A 19,331-nucleotide genomic window follows, 5' to 3' on the forward strand; every position below is an offset into this window, starting at 1 on the left:
GTGACGTACAGAGAAAGACGTCATGAGGAAAGTGGGTGGAGAGCTTTCTGCTGCTGTTATGTCAGTTTGTCACATGAAAGTGACAGCAGTGGCTCAACATTAATCTAGTAATGATCTAAAGTGCAACATGTAGCACCTTTAAGCTATGGTTGATGTATTATTACAGGCCACATATATAGTTGGTGTTTTGTTGAGTAAATGTGTTATTATTAAGCTAGAAATGCTAAATCATTGTCAGTGTTACAGGTTTGTGTCAAAAGCAAACAGAACAGCGATGACCTAAATCCCACATGTTTCTGTCTGTTCTCAGAGCGCTGTGAGGTCTGAGGGGTTAAATGAGGTCCTGCCTGGTTCCCATAGAGCCTTATGGGAAATTCTATAGCATGTCTGGCTCCTGAACAGGAAACCAAGCCCATCCAGACAGACGAGGGCCAAAGACATATAGGAAGTGCCTACCGCTGCGAGGAATCCAAACGACTGGCGGGCGAAAGAGACTGAAAGAGACACGTGTTCGGGAGAATGAGGGCGTCAGCTTTCTCTTAGCTGTGTTGATTGTGTAACCGTGTCTTCAAATAAATAAATAACAAAATCCATTTTAAATAGAAAGTCCATGCTGTTCAGTATTTATTCAACAGAGATGACAGACATCAGTCTATAGTTATTTCCCTGCAGCGATCATGTTAGATTGTCTGAGGTTGTCAGACTTTTGCATAAAAGAACATCAAAAATAAAACCGCCAGTGGACTGTACTCAGACCTTATCAGTGGTGTGTGTCTGTCTGTGTTTCTGCTGTTCTGCCTTTGTAACAATCAGACATCTGCTCAGTGAGAGTAAACATAGGAACATGCTCCTCACTCGCCCGATTATAACTTTGATTTGGCCATCATGACTGATTTTAAAGATCACGGAGAGACAGCACGGGTCTGTACAAAATAACACAGGTGGGCGTTTAGGTTTGTGATCTCCTGCCTCCTGTCTGAACCTCAGACCAGTCAAAGCTGTCTGGTTTAATGTCACATGTTTGATTTGCATCACTGGACTGGAGTGTGATCCTGTAATCTGAGCATGTAAAGGTGGAAATCTGAACTTGTGAGCTGTTGTATGTGTGACGCAGATCCTTTTCACTATCAGTTAGACGCCTTCTGGAGTGTTCCTGGCTTAAGATAAAGAGGAAAACTAACTGAAATATGTTCAGTTTAAAATGTGTCCTTACCCCAAATCCAGGCAGTTTCAAGGCGAGGGGTTAGGCATCAAGGTCAGGACTAAAGTTCTGGGATTTGGGACTACTTTCTGTATAGTTTAATTTACTCACCTTTCCCATACCAGAGTGGGCGTGTCCCATCTTGACCACCACAGGGTAGGAAGGAGTTGTCACCTGCAGACAAAGACAACAGCAGATAATTAGCTGGTATTATAACCCAAGTCTTCCTCTGCCTATTTGCTTTTTTGGCATTTAAATAGCAAGTGCAAAAGCACGAAAACATTCCTGGGCCACCAATGAGGTCAAAGGTTAAATATACAGTATATTTACATTAGCTGATTATTAGCCACTTTGGGTAAGCGGGAACAAGCTGGTGACACACCACCCTATTCAAGTGATATGGCAGACTATCAAACGACAAACGACACTAGTGAGAGCGGAGTAAGCGAAGTGTTGGATGCTGCAAAGTCAGGTGATAATATTTTTATACATTTTAACATAAAAAATATTCTTTACAGCTGCTTTAAATAAAACGCTGATGTTAATGTGCAGCAGAAAAAATAAAGAAAAAGGAGGGATGTGCTGCCTTAAGGCCAAGGAGGCTCCGGGATTATTGGTGTCAACACTTTGGAAAAGGATGTCATACTAAGTAAGGACATTCAGATCTGTACTCTTCTAAATATACAGTAAGACAGACATGTGGTAAACGCCACATTGAGACATAACCAAAAGTGTAAAACTATTTCCTTTGCAACTGATTTGGATTTGTACATGAAGCGTCCAGAACCGTATAAATGCTCTGGCTCTCATGCCACACCGCTGAACTTACAGCTGCCCAGCTCAGGAGGAGTGAGCTGGAGTCAGAAGAATGTCGAGATTATTACACAAAAGAGCGAGGTTCTGGGAAGCCGGGTGGAAGACCACAGCTCAAGGGGATGGGTTTGACCGGCCGCAAACATGTTATTTCTTATCGTTTGTAGAACTGTAATGGATGAAACATCAGCAGATGACATCAAACTTCCCTGCGGTTTTAAACGCCCCCTGATAAATCTACTGATATGATTGTAAATGGGATGTAATCTAAAGAGGGACTTTTCCAGTTTATGAGGCACTTTCACCACCCTTCTGTGAAATCGGTCTTAGGCAGCAAGGCCAGGATACATAAGGGGCCCTTAAATCAAGTTTACTGCTATTATGACAAAGAATAATCAGTACTGCCACATCCAAAGTTTGCATGGAAGTCAGAATTCACAACGCTTCCATTCATATCGCATTTTTCAAAAAGGTGTGTAGATGTAAGGATCCAAAAATTCCCCAGGTGAAACACACACTTAAATAAATACAGAAACAGAAGATGTTCAGGCCACAGGCACAAGGCCAGATCATGTATGTAAGAGTTCAGACCTGTAAGAAGGAAGGGAACGCCTCGACAGCTGCTCTCACTTCATCCAAACCCTCCCTGACACTGACGGGGCTGCACATCCTAACGTTGCTGTCAGCCTTAGACAGACACGGAGCGGCTGCAGGGTGTGAACGCTCCTCCTGTTGACAGGTTGTAACAGTACAGGCCCGGCCGACAAGCTGCCAAGATAAAGTGTTCTCTAATTGTCTCCGTTATCACCTCTCAAGTGCCAGAATACAGAGGGGAGGTGAGGCGGTATCAAGACTTTACAATTCATTTTCAAGTATCAATCATTCAGCAGAGAAAGGAAAATGCAAATGGGAACAGTATGGATATAAGAATTTGAAACTTACAACACATAAGACAATGAGTGTCTTAAATGGTCGATGGCTTGAATGGTCAACGGGCTGTTCAACACATTTCAACTATGATTCAAATTATACAACTCCAAACCAAGCTATTGTCAAGATATTGATAATCAGAGATGAAACATGGTTCCAAGAGCGACATATTTTCTCTAGTTTTCAGTCTGTACTTTGGCATCTTGGATTGAAATGCAAGAAATGACAACAAGTTTAAAACTACACTCCATAACATTTTCATTAAATCAGTCCCCGTTCTTGATCTTATTTGTGATCAGCATTTTTCAATTTATTCACATTTTTTAATTACATCTGTCTGTTGTTATCTGACAGGATTCAAATTCCTTGAACAAGCACAAAGAACTGAAAGCTTAAGGATCACAACTTTAAAGTGCTGACTTAAAGTTTCATGGGTGTTTGACGCAGCTGGACTACCAACCAGGACCCCAAATCTCCAGGGACCCACAAAGCTGCAGGTGTACTCGGCATCAGTGAGAAGACATCGCAGAGCATCAGAATCCAAATGCTGCTGTATGTGGGTCACAGACTTCAGAAACGAATCAACTGTGAATGGTCTGAAACTACAAATCAAATAGGATGATGACTACTAAATGTCTGATATTTTTTCAGACTATGTTCATTGTTCTTTTGCTATTGAAGTTTTGGCAGAAGTTCACCCTGCTCCGACCTTGTATCATTTCCACTTTCGGGATTCTGCATCATCACATCCTGCCAATCATATCCCTGCCTATCTATTGCGCAATTTAATCTTATAATTAACAGCAGTTAAGTTTTAATGCTTTACAACTAAATGAGATCATAGTCTATGTCACATAATGTTTCGGTTGGATATGAAGTTGGTCACAAGTCCAACAGTTCCGCAGGAGTTACATGTGTGCGTCACATGATGATTGATAGGATGCCTGAGGTTTAGCGAGTAACTGAGGAAAGCCCAGATGTAAGACAGTGTGGATGTGTGTCTGTCTCCTGGAGAGAGTGTTTTGGGTGGAAGGGGCCGTAGCCACCCACTCTGTCTGGACATGTTCCTTCCAGCCATTCCCATCAACACGGCAATGACGGCAGACGCTAAACATGTCGGGGAGAGCTGACCACATCCTCTGCCCTGATGAAACCTGAGCGTCAGACGGAGACGTGCGCTCACTGTTGTTTTCTGATTGATTCACACACCACAAAACTGCACTGTCACCTGAAATGATGTTACAAAGAGAAAAGAAGCCTTAGACTGCGTCAGTTCAGAAGCATTTATTGTATTCTCCATGTGGTAAATATAAACCATATACAATCACTGATATTTTGACACCTGCTAAATTATCCACAGAGGTCTCCTCCTCTACATAGGGTTAAGGTTAGGGTTGTTCCTGTACGAACAAACGCGCTAACTTGCTAGCTGTCAGTTAGCAAGCTGGTTAGCTTAGTTGCCATGGATATGATACCCATAAGTTCAGTTTTTTCAGAAGATGTTTTTGCACCATCAACTCCTAAAAACTCTCTGAAAACCATTCACCTGTTGTGGAGTAGTTACTCTGACAGAGGAGGGTTAACTTATTTAACCCTCCTCTGTCAGAATAAGCAACAAGCATTTGAGGATCCGACTGATTATAGCATGCTTGACTTTGCTGAACTAAATGATTCCCTTTTTTTCCCCTTTTTTTAACAGAAAATTTGTTTTACGTGATGGTGTTCAATCATTATAATTGACCTGTATTTTGTAACTGTTGCTTTGGTTTTAGTATATTTTTCTATATTCTATATATTTTATATTTTTTATATATTTCTATATTTCGTAAGGCATTTTGTAACTTTGTGTAACATTTAACACTTTGAATATGTGATGATGATATTATTATTTCTCTTTACTTTGTGTATTTCTCGTCTCTCTGAGCCTACAGCCATAAAACAGAGGATAGTTCAAAAATATTGTGTGTCACTGGTGTGAACTGTAGCTGGAACCTTTCCCTCAGACACGAAGGAGGCTGTTTTATGGAAAGAGTCTTTATTTTACAGTAATTGATATTCTTTACGAGATTGTTTAACAAAACAAGATTGTGTTCTTAAAAAAAGCCTTGGTGGCCATTAGTGTGCTCTCAGATGTGGAACTTTTGGTTTAAAACTTCAGCTCTCTGTTTCACTGCAGCTGCATGAGTGCCACTCAGCCTCTTGTTCCCAGCAGAAATCTGTAAAAGGCATACAGTGTGGTAAAGACGTTAAGAAGTCACATGTTAAAAAAGCTAATTATATGGTGGGTGATTTTCGCCTGTCTAGGTTTTATTTCGTAACACAGGCTCGCTTCATTTACAGCAAATGTGCCAGACGACCAGACCTGGCACATGATGGAAATACTTCAGGGAAGCCCTTCCAACCCCACATACGTCCCCTCCCTCTGGCTGTAAACACAAAGCTTGTTGTAAGTGAGTAATGTAGGGTTGTCACTCAGATCGGTGTCTGAGGTGAATCACGCTTCCCAAACTTCAAAACACCAACATGTGAAATTCCAGTCACAGAAACCGACTGGAAGTTTCCAGATCCCACTGTGCACATTTAAAATAAGAGGGGACCATGAGACCAGGACTGTGTCCACTGGTGACATGTTTATAGGTCCCAACATGGTGAAGTCCTTCAGATGCACAAATAAAACACAATCATTCACAATATGTATCTACTATAAACAGCTTAATTAAATAACTGTTTGAAAATTACCTGTGACCCCAGACCCAGTAGGGCACTCACCTGTGCTAGCTGTATATTCCTTCAAACATAATGATACCAACTGAAACCCACTCATGATCCAGCTTTGTGGGCTACTATACAGCTGTCACTTTTTCAAAAAATCAAGATGGAAACAAATTCAAAATGACCCGCGATTCGTTTGAATTAATTCGAATATACATACTCATTTCATCTTTCGGTAAAAAAACTGATTGTGAGCAGTGACCTTCATCAGATGCAACAACACCGACTAAACCAACTTGCACTGCAGTGAATTAGTACAGCCAGTAAGTGACTTACATGCAGTCACAACAGTAGGAAAAACCATGAAACCTGTGTGTGCACTTATAAAATAGAGAACAGGACTGACCTTTGATCAACAGCACGTCAGTCCTTCAGGATTATGACAATTTTGTGCTATACAGGGCAACATAAATGGTATTATTACCCACTGAATTTATATAGTACAATAAAGTAATGTAAAACTCCACTTAAGCATCAAACACAAAGCCAAGCAAATATGGGTCACACACTACATCCATTGAAAAGCTAACAGAGTGTAGAGAGTGGTGCAGTGCTTCAGAGGGAGTTGAACCTCTCTTTGGGGGCACATGCATTATCCACCAAAACACATGGTGCATCCATCCTGCATTTATGATCTCTTAATTTTTATTATGGCCGCTCAAATCTGCCACATCAAGGAGGAGACATGGGGCGTGATGGTTTGGGCAGACGACGAGAACAGGGGACCCCGACTCAGAATCCTTTTCAAGAGTCCGACCACAGTGGGAGCAAAGACAGCCTGCCCACATCAAACCCTGCCTGTGGAGTAGATGAGCCTCAAGAGACCAATAACATTCATCATGCAAGTCCCCGCTAAGTTACTGACTGGATTCATACACCTGACAGGAACGGGTTCAGTGCTCTTTGAAAGTGTCACATGTAAAGGTTTGAGTCGTATCAAGTGAAGGCAGGAGTTTAACCCTTCACTTTACATAAAGATTTTATACTGTAAGGACGGGTACAACAGCTCAGGATAAAGCAGACGAGCTTTTTTAACACATTAACATGCGGAGGAGGAGTGTTTGAACGCAGCGCAGTAAATGCTGGAGAAACACAGGTTTGTATTTGTGTTTATATCTCCATGGTTATACAAGCACCAAGGGATACGTGCAGGCTATCAAATAGTTTACTGCATCCTATTAAGCTTATCATACACATGCACATGTACAATAGTTCAACACTCAAATCACTAGTGTCTATTGTCTGTGCACTATCTTTGAGGCCACAGCCAGAAGCCAATTAGCTTGCCATGTCCAAAAGACCTCACAGCTGTCATGTTACAGAAAATATGGTCACAATCTCCCGATTCTGAGTTACAGCACTGAATAAGTGTTTTTGCAGAACATTACGGTGTCACTTTGAAGTTGAACTTTGACCATTGGATATAAAATGTCTCCACTTCATAATTTTCTCCTGTTAGACATTTGTGTTAAATTGTTGTCACAGCGTATGAATTTGTGAGTTATGGCCAAAAACGTGTTTGGGAGGTCACAGCGACCTTTGACCTTCGACCACCAAAATCTAATCAGTTCATCCTTGAGTCCAAAGTGAATGTTTGTGCGAAATTTGAAGGACAAGAACAGGACGGACGACCTGAAAACATAATGCCTCTCTGACCCCGACTCACTAATGGTGTCCGTACAACAAGCAGAGTCTCATTGTTACCATGAGCAGGTTGTAAAATCACGAAATGTTTTAGCAGCATTTTGGTTTTGGGTTCATAATAAACAAACCAGACACAGTACAGTGTAATGAATAAAGAGCTTTATAGGCTTTAGAAGCTAAGTTAACTCTCACTTTATATTTCGCGAACAGACACAAGAGTGGTGTCAACCTTGTCATCTCACTAGCAACAAGAAAACAAAAAGCATATTCTACAAAATGTCAAACTTCCTCTTTGATCAGAGATAAACAGCCGATCAGTGAGAAAAGATCAAATTTCACCTGCCACTTTTCACACATCTCCTACCCTCCTCATACTGTATTTATCTTTTACTGCTCAGATCAATATAAGTCTCTCTGCCGTACATCACAGCCTTGATATGGTCCCGTTTGTAGTATTTTTTCCCAATGAATTTTAAATTGTTGTTGTTTAAAGACTAAACTGGGTTTCAAGTGACCAAGACCTGACAAGACTAAAATCCCCTGTAAACCCTCAAAAGAAATTTTACAGGCTCTGAGAGTGACGTGAGCATGACACATGCAGTCGTTCCTGGATACTCCACCATAACAGATATTTATGAGTTGTCATGGTAACCTCAGGGGCTCACATCCGCCCAGAACTGCAGATAAACAGTAGATACCCATTGTGTTAAAGTGTGTACTGTAAAAGCTGCATAATTGGGCACTGTAATTATTGTTGTGGAATTTCAGCTCATCTGGCTTCCATCAGGCTCCGTCCTGGTGTGTTTCCATGAGGGAGACAGCTGTGTGGAAAACACAACTTATTCCAGAGGATGGAAATTTCCAGGGCAGAAGCTTCCTGACATCACTGAGGTGCTGATGGACAAGTGACAGAGATGGACGGAGGCACCTTGTACAGCATCTTCTACAGAAGACTTCAGCTTTACTCAACCCACACAGAAGCTGTTAATGATTTCAGCTGATGGAACAGCCCTTTGTATAATATAATATTCTTGCATTTAATAATCTTTTTGCTGCCTTCTGTTGCTAATGAACACAGTGATACCATCTATAGAAAGTTTTATTCCTTTCATTTTATCCAAGACGCCAATATCAGCCAATAACAGCAGCACTGAGCATGGAAGTGACTCAGGTTTAAATCAAGTAAAGAATGTGCTTTTGATTACAGTGAGTTGAGTCATTGTTAAATAAGGAGCTGCAAATAACAAAAGGTTAATGTTTGTCTCATTCTGAAGGTTTCAGACTGCAGACTGTTAAAATATCTACTTATTAAATCAAAACCAAATCAAGTAACAGCAGCGTAAGCAGCCAAAATCTTGAATATCAGGTCAGTGTTTGATGATGCGGCCAAAAATGGTTCCCCTGCGCTCGTCTTCCATGTGATTTAATTAAAATTTGATAGTGTTGGGATGGAAATGTCGGTCTGTCTGTTGGTTGGTCAGTCAGTCGGTCCAGGCTGAAATATCTATTACAATATAACTATTGAATGGATCGCCGTAAAAAGAAATTACTGCAGACATTCATGATCCCCAGAGTATGAATCTCAATGGTTGGCAGATCAATGTTTTAACACATCCAGTGAAGTACACTCAACAAAAGTATAAATGCACTATCAAGACACTTTTGTTTTTGCTCCCATTTTTCATGAGTTGAAAGTTGAATCTTTCAGCAGACAAAAGGCGTCTTTCTCTCAAATGTGTTTAAATCCGTGTTAATGAGCATTTCTCCTTTGCCAAGATCATCCATCCACCTCACAGGTGTGACATGTCAAGGTACTGATTACACAGCATGATTACTGCACAGGTTTGCCCTGGGCCTGTCACAATAAAAGGCCACTTTAAAATGTGAAGTTTTATTTTGAAAAGAGACATTTATTAGGCAAATGACATGGGCAACAGATGTGCATTTTTTTGGGGGGGGGGGGGGTCGTGGATCTAAAATGAGTTCGAACCTGGCTGGCGTGGCCACCATTTGCCTCATGCAGTGCGACACATCTGCAGATTCAGATCACCCCAAACATGTTCAATGGGTGACATGTCGGGTGAGTATGCATGAGGCCATGCAAGAACTGGGATGTTTTAAGCTTCCAGGGATTGTGTACATCACGCTGCAACATGAGGCGAGGGCAGCAGATGAACGGCACAACAATGGGCCTCTGGATCTCGTCACGGTACATCTGAGTGTGTGTGTGTGTGTGTCAATCATCTCCACCAGCATTATTAACATGTCGGACAAAACTGTTGTGGTCTTCACATGGTGTCTCTGTAGCTGCCTCAGCTCAGATACATTTTACCATCTGTAGCGCATGGTGTAGCTGTGGCAGCTACAGTATGTGCTTCGCAGCAACCCCTTAAAGCACAGCTACAAATCCCCCCTTTACGCCGTCTTCAAGAATATTCAGACAAAGTGCTGTCAGGGGAGAGCTGCTTGTAATATCTCAGTGATCTCACAGGTGGTTAATATTACAGACGGTTAACCAATACGATTTAATAACAGAACACAGCTATGACTTGAGTCCAGTCCATCCATTTTAAATAAACACAGATTTGTTTGAAAGTCGGTGTTAAGTACATGTCCAGACTGCACTAAAGAGGAGCTATTTCGGTCCAGCTTCTCTGCGGTCGTGCTGTAATAGGGGACAGGCCTTATTAGCGCTAATCAATTCACTAACCTACATTCCTGCTTCAGAAGGAAAAGGACAGACGGGCCTCGGGCGAGCCAGTCCTGCAAAAACCATCAACGCTGTGCCACATTCCTCTCAGTCTAAAAGGAAAAATGATGTTTCTTTCACATTTTCCAGAGTCTCCTGCAGTATTAGTTCTCGGAAAAGGCTGAGCAGGAGTGAGGTGGCTGTGTGCACTGTCCCATGGAATCATTCAGTCAGTTTCAGCTTGGTGATGCTGGAGAAAACAATCATGGATCCAAACATGTGTGAGCGACGCTGACACAAACAGGCAGACAGCTGACTTCTGAGCTCAAATTGATTTATTATAACACACACACACACACACACACACACACACACACACACACACACACACACACACACACACAGGGAGGTCAGAGGTCAGCGTCACACACTGCTGGCTGTTCTCACCCTCCATGAAAACCGCTCAGCTGCCGTACAATAATTCAGTCGCCTTTCTTTAATCACGTGGTTTCCAAGAAAATGTCCACACAGTGTCTTTCCTTGAATAATTCCTTCCTGCATCATGTCCCGCCCCAATATCCTGTTTCCACAGAAATACATTAAATAAAGCAAGCTGGAAACTCTAAAGGTGCAGCATCCTTAGGATGCAAAGCAGATGTGAGTCTGGATTTGACAGAGCAGCGCTTTACACTGGGCTTCACTCTGTGGTTTGCCAGTTTCATGCAACATTGTCAAGGAAATTACAGCTCGCCAAGACGTCAATTAAAGTTCTTAACAACTTTTCAAAAGCAGCAAGAGGCAGAGTGAGAAGTTAAACTGTTCAAATGTTCTGACAGGAAACTCATGTGTTTAACTTCATCTGAACAGAGGTTTTCAAACTGAGGGACCAGGTACTTTTAAACCTTTAGCACTCTGCAATTTGCTTAGAAAATCAGCCACAGCTTTGCGAGTCATAACTCACACAAACAGCACACATATTTGTCCATAAATGTGCTTAGAAATGATAGAAAAAAGATGCTTCTTATAACTCAGAACTTGCCTAACTCAGAAGTTTTCTTCAGTGTCAAAGTCATCCACTGATAATCATCTGTACATCTTCAGGTACATTGCAAACAGGAACTGCTAATAGCTAATTCACCATACTTTTAAAATGCTAACAAACGTCTTAATACTTCCAAAGCATTACACTAACTGTAGTTCCAAAACTCAGAGCATGATCATCCTCCAAGTAAAACACAAAGAACAATAACAGGAGTGACAGATTCCATTAATATCAACTCTTTCATGTTACATAATGAATATTTTCTTACAATAGAGAGAAAGAAAGTGCAACAGGTGCAAACACATAAATCGCTGGATTACTAAATTTAAAAATATATGAAGAGATGTTTCCTGCACTCTGTTGCTGATAAGGTGCGGTAAATGAAGGGATACACGAGGCAAGAGGAGTCAGCATCTTTTCTGACAGCAGAGGAAGGAAGGGCGGCCTTCAGCAGAGTGCATAACAGGGCTCAGCCCAAATGTCAGCACCGCCACTGTTTTCAATTAAGAGCCAGAACATAGGGAGGAGAGAGGAGGAACATCAAGGAGGAAGATGTTTTGGAACAGCTGGATGTGGCAAACCTAGTCTGTATTTATACCGGCTGTGCAAGCAGCAGGGATGGGAGGTATACTCTGTAATACACTGCTGCAATATTACAGCAATGACCAAATTACACTTAGTTACAACAAATAACTTGAAAGCAAACAGGCTGTGCAATCCTGTAAATGTTTTTTAATAACAGGAAATGTTTAGTGATTTATAATCCCCATCTGGAGTTGCATCAAAATACACATGGTGCTGATTGGCTGGGTTTTGGAGAGTAATACTTCTTTGGACCTTGTGCAAGGATGAGTTGACTGAGTTAGGTACATTCAGGTATATTATGTTACAAGTACAGCCTGTTGGTGAAATGCTATTGAAGTTTGCAGGATTGTTGCTATTATTGTTGTAGACAGTTGCCCCAGTGCTGTATTGGATTAAATTTGTAGCGATTTGTGAAATGTGTTGAAATTGTTGTTTCGTAAAAAATCTAGTTGACGATCCATTTTGCTAGAAATGATCAGACAGTGAAAGAATGGTGTTTTTTTTTTTTGTTTTTTTTTTTAACTTCTGTGCCTCATGATTTACTTGTTATGGGTCATCATGTTATGGCCTCAGGCCTGACTATGAACCGCATTTTGCTGAAATTCGTCAAGCTGCGAGATTTTACCAACTAGCTAGCGGCTGCTGAACTTTGCTTTACCAGACTCAACCTTTTTACTAGTGACCCCCTATTTCAGTCCTGCGTCGACTGTGACCCATCGTCACATGTAACATGATTCAATGTCTATGAATGAAAGATTAATTTAATTCTTATATAATGTTTAATTTGAATACACAATTTTGTCTTTGAAACCTGAAAAATAAACTAAACAGTGAGTAAGAGCAAAGATGAAAAAGTACAAAAGATACATTTAATTTGTGTAGTACAATTTTGTTTTTTCTTGTTTCATAGCCCAGAAATAATCTCGTAACCTCTTAGATTTGTCATATGACCCCTCTCTGGGCCCCGACCCTCAGGTTAGGAACCAATACTTTAGGGAAATGTGGGTATGTTATAACCACTGTATCATACCATACAGAGAGGGGGTTTCCTCAAAAGAAAACAGCTCTTATATAATTTCTGGGGCATTTGCATGAGTTTAATAGTTACTTCTTTCTAAATGATATTCAGGTTCACGTCCAGGAGAAACAAAAGAACAAACACAACAGAGGGTCGATGACGGGAAGAGATCCCCTTAACAAAGACGCTGTTATTGTAAGCTATCTAAACCCCATTATGAATTTCTTAACAGCTAGAAAAATAATTGCGTAATGTGACTATGTTTCCATACTGTGCATAAATGTTTGTGTAGAGTCTCATGTCTGGTTAATGGGGGATTCCAGCCATAAAAATGAATGTGGGATGACTTGCCTCCTGCTGTGGTTTTTACAGCAAATCATGGTCAGCTATGGTCAACAAGACCCACCTTCTGGTCTCAGCCAGGAGAAGGTTCATCACTACCCACACGAAGACTGATCCATCCAAACAACTGAGTTTTAAAGGGAGTTCTCCCAACAACAGTTGCTCAAAACAAATTTTGGTGGAGTGCGTGGGATCTCTCCGCAGAGACAATCTAGCAAATGCAGACACATGACATCAACAAAAAAGGTTTTACTGATCTAAAACTGTGGCTCCCAAAGTAAGAGTCAAGGACCCCTAAAAGATCCCCAGACAAGGGTCACAAGATAATAAAAAGGACAAGAGAGAAAAATATTACTCATGCAAAACTTTTACAAGGGAAAATAATGAACTTTGACCTTTTCAGGCCTTTACAATAAAAACCTTCAAATGAAATTATCTGGGAAGGAAAACTCACTCTTTGGTTAAACAGCTTGTAACTCACATCTATGCTGTGATGAAGGACAAGTGGACATTACTTCATTTAAAGGGGCTGTCTCAAGCTGTAAACACAGCACTGAAACACCAGTTTTATGCTAACAACGTAGCTGGAAATGAGAATGATGAGAACTGTAAGAACTGAACCAAACCATTAAAGTGGCAGGTGGTAAAACCAAAACAATGTGCTGAAAAATGATAAAACACTATAGAACTGAGGGTAAACTGCAGTGGTGGGTGATAATTGTCTGTGGATTTGTTATAACAAGTGACACCTTTCATATTCCACATAGTTATTTGACCCATTGTTAATATAAAAAACACTGAGTAGTGCAGCTTTAAAATATCAACATCCATTCTATGCTAGACCCAAAGTTGAAAACAATGCAGTGCAACAACCGGCTGAGTATAGTGACAATCATAACCTATCTTAAGGAGCTTGAATATTAACTTTGCTTGTATCATGCTGTAATCAGCAGAACTCAGGGCATTCTTTTGGTTTTCCTTTCTTTTTCTTTTGTTTAATCATAAACAGTTGTCTCTGTGGCATTTTTCACTCCCCGCAGAAGGGTTCATTCTTGAAATAATAGCTCCTTTATGCAAAGGTCAGATGAGTCATTCTGAAAGAAGTAACCAATTGCCTAAGTTTCCAAACATCATGGGTTGACAAAGTTCTAAAATGGTTTTGAGATGAAATTTTTGGACAATAGGACAAAAAAAAAAAAAAAAATAAACCAGAGGGGTGTCCTGAGAGTGTGATGTCATTTCTAAATTTAAACCTGAGTCCCTCCACCCTCCCTGTGTGTGACGTCAGCATCCTGTGGACCCACTGTTAACACCCTTGACCTTTGACCTGCTGATGACTCACTCCACCATCTTCCCTTAATTCACCTTCTCTTTCCCTCTCCCACACGCACCTTCCCTCCGCTGCTCAGCCACTACTGGGTGTGTTTGAAACTTTTGTACTTATTTTAAACTGTATTTATAAATTTTCTTGGCTATTTGGACATAGTCGAACATGCTAACACAGCATGGAGCAACATTAGCATCGCTCCACCTGATGAATGCAAGTCCAATATTCACTCTCCTTTTAGCTTTGTTTTGCTCTTCCCCAAAACATTGAAGTAAATAGGCTCTATAGCTGCTAAATTTCCCACTACGTTCACAAGCTCTTTGCTAACGTTGCCTATCAGACATTTGGTGTCTGGCAGTTAGTGTCAAGTGGGTTAGTCAGAGTTTCTTTTTGGTTAAAACAGCTGCTGAAAAAGAGGTTGATGAGAACATGAAAGTGAACCAAACATTCACCTTAATTACACATTTTGTGTAAGTCACTTTTTATACATAAAAAAACAGATTTTTCTTTTCAAAATGGTGAATTTTTACCTATAAAATCAAACTGTTTGCTTTGACAGTACTTATCTGTAAGTCAAGAGCACAAACCTTTCCACACTGTCAAAACACAATTTTGTTTTTAATCTTTATGTTTACTTACATAAAAATGTCACATATTGTTCCTGCCTAGTTTGGCCTTTTTGTGGGAGAAAAGTATTATATGACCAAACCAAGCTGCCATTTTTTTTTTTACTGAGCTCAGCATCAGTCCCGGTTTAGGCATTCTCTCAACCTTAAGGAATTCCTCAAAGCTATTTCCATGCTGTCATATGCCCATGTTTATGGTTAGGCCTGGTGTCTCTTTGTCTCATGCAGTAATACAACATAGTCATTTTGTGGGGTTTCCTGACCGCACACACACCAAATATGTACAGTAGAGTACAGCAGGGGACCCTGCGTCTGAGCAGCAAGCGCTGTGGTTGCATTTGGCCCGCCTGAGTAGGAAGTTACTGACCATTCATCATATTTTATTGCAGGGGGAGCCCCATTGTGAGCAGGACCATGGGTCAGAGCCATGTTTGTGTTTCCTTCACTGATGTCTTAATGCCGCATCAGATGATAGACATGCTGGAGTTGGAAACTGGTGAGCGTGTGGCTGAAGTGTTCAGAAGAGTGGACAGACTAAACAGCTGATGAAACCGTCAACAGGCCTTGATATCACTTCCTGTTCAACTGGGAGGGTGGGGACAAGAACGCCACCCAAACAACCAATATCTCAATGTACTGATGGCTTTCAGATACTGAGCTTTGAGTTCATTTCCTACAGTTCAGCCTTCACTGTTCAGATAAAAGCGAAGATTGGGTACCTAATGTCACGTCACTCCAAACCAAATGAATTTGGCTGCTTTCTCTTAACTGAGTGTTTCTTGGTTACTTGGCTAGAACATTCACAAAGGAAACTTCTGAAGTGAACAGGCTCACACTTCCTTCTCCTAGTCCACTGGTGTGTATGGTAAACAAACAGGGTCACAGTCCAACACCACCGCTACTCGTGTGCCAGCGTGACTTTAAATTTTAATTATTGGCTTGAAAGAAGTGAGCAAGAGAAATATTCACACAGTTAATAGTTTTTAACTGTGTGAAGACATAACATCACATTTAGACTCAATAAAAGAGTCATCCCTGTCTTAATTATTTGTCCATATGGACATAAAAATGTAAAATTACATTTGCTGCTCTAATGATATTTTTAAATTAACAATGGCTCAAATCACTATGGGTAATGTGAAAGGAGTTGCCAATAGTATCCAACCCACTGACAATTACTACCTGAATGCAATTCTTTTCAGTCCTATGTAGTGTTTTAGGGTCTTTCAGCTCATTGTTTTGGTTTGACTTCAGATTACTGGTCTGGTTCACTCTCACCGCTCTCATTGACCTCTCTTTCAGCAGCCTGATTCAGGCAGCTCTGATAAAGTGACTTTATGCTCCCTGACCAGCACCAAACAGAAGACAAAGTTTAAAAAAAGCATTGAGCAGATTAAGTGCCAGATATTTCATACAGGAGTTGGTTGAGACCAAAGACGAGTGAGAAGCTGAATGAATATTGGACATTTGTTGAGTGGCTGAACACACAGCTTCAAATTAATACTAATGTTACTCTTTGTCAGCAGGCTAGTACCTTTGTCATGCCAGCTTTGAAAGGTGATAATACTGTTGTGTTTACAGCTTGTTGTGCTGTCCATAAATGGCCAAAACAAATAAACAAAAAAAAAAAAAAAAAAAGCAATGCCAAATTTTGAGGTATTACACTGGTGAGAAAGAGTCTCAAGTCCTGCTGTGATTTGTTCTTACATACCAGCCTTTATATTATTATATGCCTTTATTGTACATTCACTGAATGCTCTGGGATGACGATCATATGATGTAATATCAAATAGAACCTAATCAGATATTAAAATTGGTCAGTATTCCATTCAGTGGACTACAGGTGTTTCCTTTCTGTCGGAGCAGCTACCCAAGAAGTGGGATATAGATCTGTCGCCAAACCACAAGATCCCAAATCCTCCTCATGACCTGAGAACTGAGGTCAATGCTCTTTGCAACGAGGAAACATCCAATTACTGTTTTCCTCCTGTGACAACTTCCACAACCCGTCCTCCTCACTGCGCAGATCTGCGGAGCAGGGGTTATTCTGTCTGTCCCACTTAATTTGAATGGCATGTGGGCTGTGCAGCAGGGCCGGGTGAGTCAAGGCTGGACGTTCTCCCTCGGTGACCGTTGCTCCCGGCGGTGCTATCTTTTCAAGTTTCGCCTCTTCCTGTGTCTCTTTAGCGGCGTGTCAGTCGGATGAAAGGTATTTCCTCTGAGTCACCGCTCTGTTCTCTTTTGTCAGCCCAGAATCACGCAGGCCTTAAAGACCTCCGCTATACAAGGCTGTTGTCTGCTCCCCGGCCTTAGAACGGGCCTTTTCCTATAATTGGACTTTTTCAAATGAAATGCACTTGTCTCTGCATTATACTTACAGTATGTTGGCCTAGTTTGGTGACATCATTTCCAGAGGGTCCTGACATTTTTTTCAGTTGTGTGGATCACACACACAACCATAATATTCTGGAGACTGTCTTCCGTTTGATCTTGTTTCATTTCTGATAGAAGAGTTAAAGTAGAGCAGGCAGTTATGCATATGAGTGGCCCACAATTTTCTTTTGGTCCAGTTACAATATTCAAACATACTGACCTCGTTGTTGGACTGAAAACATAAAGGAAGAATTCATCTGTCTTATTATTGTGGCCTAAACTGTCCTGCGAGGACAGCTGCATGCAAGGAAGACACAATGATCCCACACACATTTGGTGAGCAGCTCTCCGTTTACAGGAACATTCACTTTCTTGTACTCCGACACATGAATCAGTGTTTGACACTTGATGAGACATCCCAATAAATATTTTTGTGATCAAGTATTGCACTTGAGTTTTCAGTTTTACCTCAGTTTGTGACTTCGAGGTGAAGTTTTTGTCCAGATTACAGAGTATAAACAGACAGAAAAGTGAAAGAAACATGGTTCCAGTTCAAGTTCATCTGTAGTTCTTGAACATGCAAAATGAATTAAACATCTAATGGATCAACAGTCTGTCAGAAATAAATGAAGTGATATTGTGTCCAACAAGAGTGTACAGCCATGGTAGCAGCTCTGTGCGGTTGTACTTAAGCACCAATGCAAACGTGAACACACTAACATGCTTACAGAGACAATGCTAAATGTTAGCATTTACCCATTCACTCACACCCATACACACACACACACAGTCCCACACTGCTGAGCCCTGCCATCAGAGGCAATTAGTATTTTGCCCAATGACAGTTTGAGAGGTGGACTGGAGAAGCTGGGGATCGAACCACAGACCTTCTGATTAGTGAGCCACTCAAACCTATACAGTGCCAACGTTTATTGTAATGAAGGAACATGTGGTGTGGCGTATTTATGTGTTACTGTGGAGGTCTACAGCACAGAGTAATAAGATGCATCAGACTTTAGCTACACAGATAATACTTGTTAATTTGGATCAATTCACTGTTGGTTTTTGGTCTTTTTTAATGGGATTTGTTGACAAGAAAAATACAGAACATCACCAGGCGTATCCTTTAAAGCAGCCTATGCATCAATATATTCCCTTATTAGGTTAATTTCCTTCTCTTGGCCTGACTGAAGTTGTTATCTTTGGGATATATGTTAGGAATGCAGGGCTGTCTTAGCTCTTAATGTATGAGCGAATCATATGTAATATTGCCCAAGTGAATCACTCCGTTCACCAGCCTCCCTGTGACTCTGAATCTTCCTGTTTCCATCAGCTCTGTCCTGCACACCTCCATCCACTGTATAACTAAGGAATGTCACAAACCTGCTGATGCAGACTTTAGGTTGGTGGCTGAAAAAACATGTGACTGGGCATTATCAATGTTTAACTACACTTGTCCAGCTGATGTGTTTCCCTTTCTGTTTGCTGGAGATGTTACAACCATTCAACCCCGTCTGGACCTGCAGATTAGACCTTACCTCTGATAAAACATGATGCTGATTATGATGATTCATGTCCTGTTGTTCTAATCTTTTGGACTGAAATATGTGATTGTATTACACCTGAATGCACCGCTGAACAAACTAGCTTATTTTCTAAGTGATAGTGAAAGGACAAAAACACAATGATGAATTCTTGATGTGGGTCTGAGTCATGGGTGAAAGGTGAATGGAAACTATTATTTTAGTCTAAACATTACATCCTGTTTTGGTGTACGACTGCATTAGCTCAAGTTAATCTTTCTATTTGTAAAAACAAAGACAAAATAATTTGATAAAGTGGCCAATAAATTAAAACTTAATACCAAATTTATGATAAAAGCAGTCACCTTTTCCATCTGTTATTATGAAATTAAACTCACTTTTAAAACAGAAATTTGAAGCATAAGCTTATCAGTGCCGTGCTACGT

The 19,331-nt window shown here is 40.8% G+C and overlaps 1 protein-coding gene across 1 annotated transcript in view; it reads right to left on the minus strand.

Annotated features, from left to right (window-relative positions):
* Positions 1-19,331, minus strand: part of syn3 (synapsin III) — a 113,098-nt gene that overhangs the window by 20,829 nt on the left and 72,938 nt on the right. The window contains exon 7 of the mRNA XM_023422990.2: positions 1,313-1,375. Coding sequence (XP_023278758.1) covers positions 1,313-1,375 — 63 coding nt within the window. The remainder of the gene's footprint in view (positions 1-1,312; positions 1,376-19,331) is intronic.

Source organism: Seriola lalandi, unplaced genomic scaffold (assembly GCF_002814215.2).
Source record: "Seriola lalandi dorsalis isolate HSWRI2012SDOR001 ecotype SW California unplaced genomic scaffold, Sedor1 jcf7180002054688, whole genome shotgun sequence".
NCBI classification, from domain to species: Eukaryota; Metazoa; Chordata; class Actinopteri; order Carangiformes; family Carangidae; genus Seriola; species Seriola lalandi.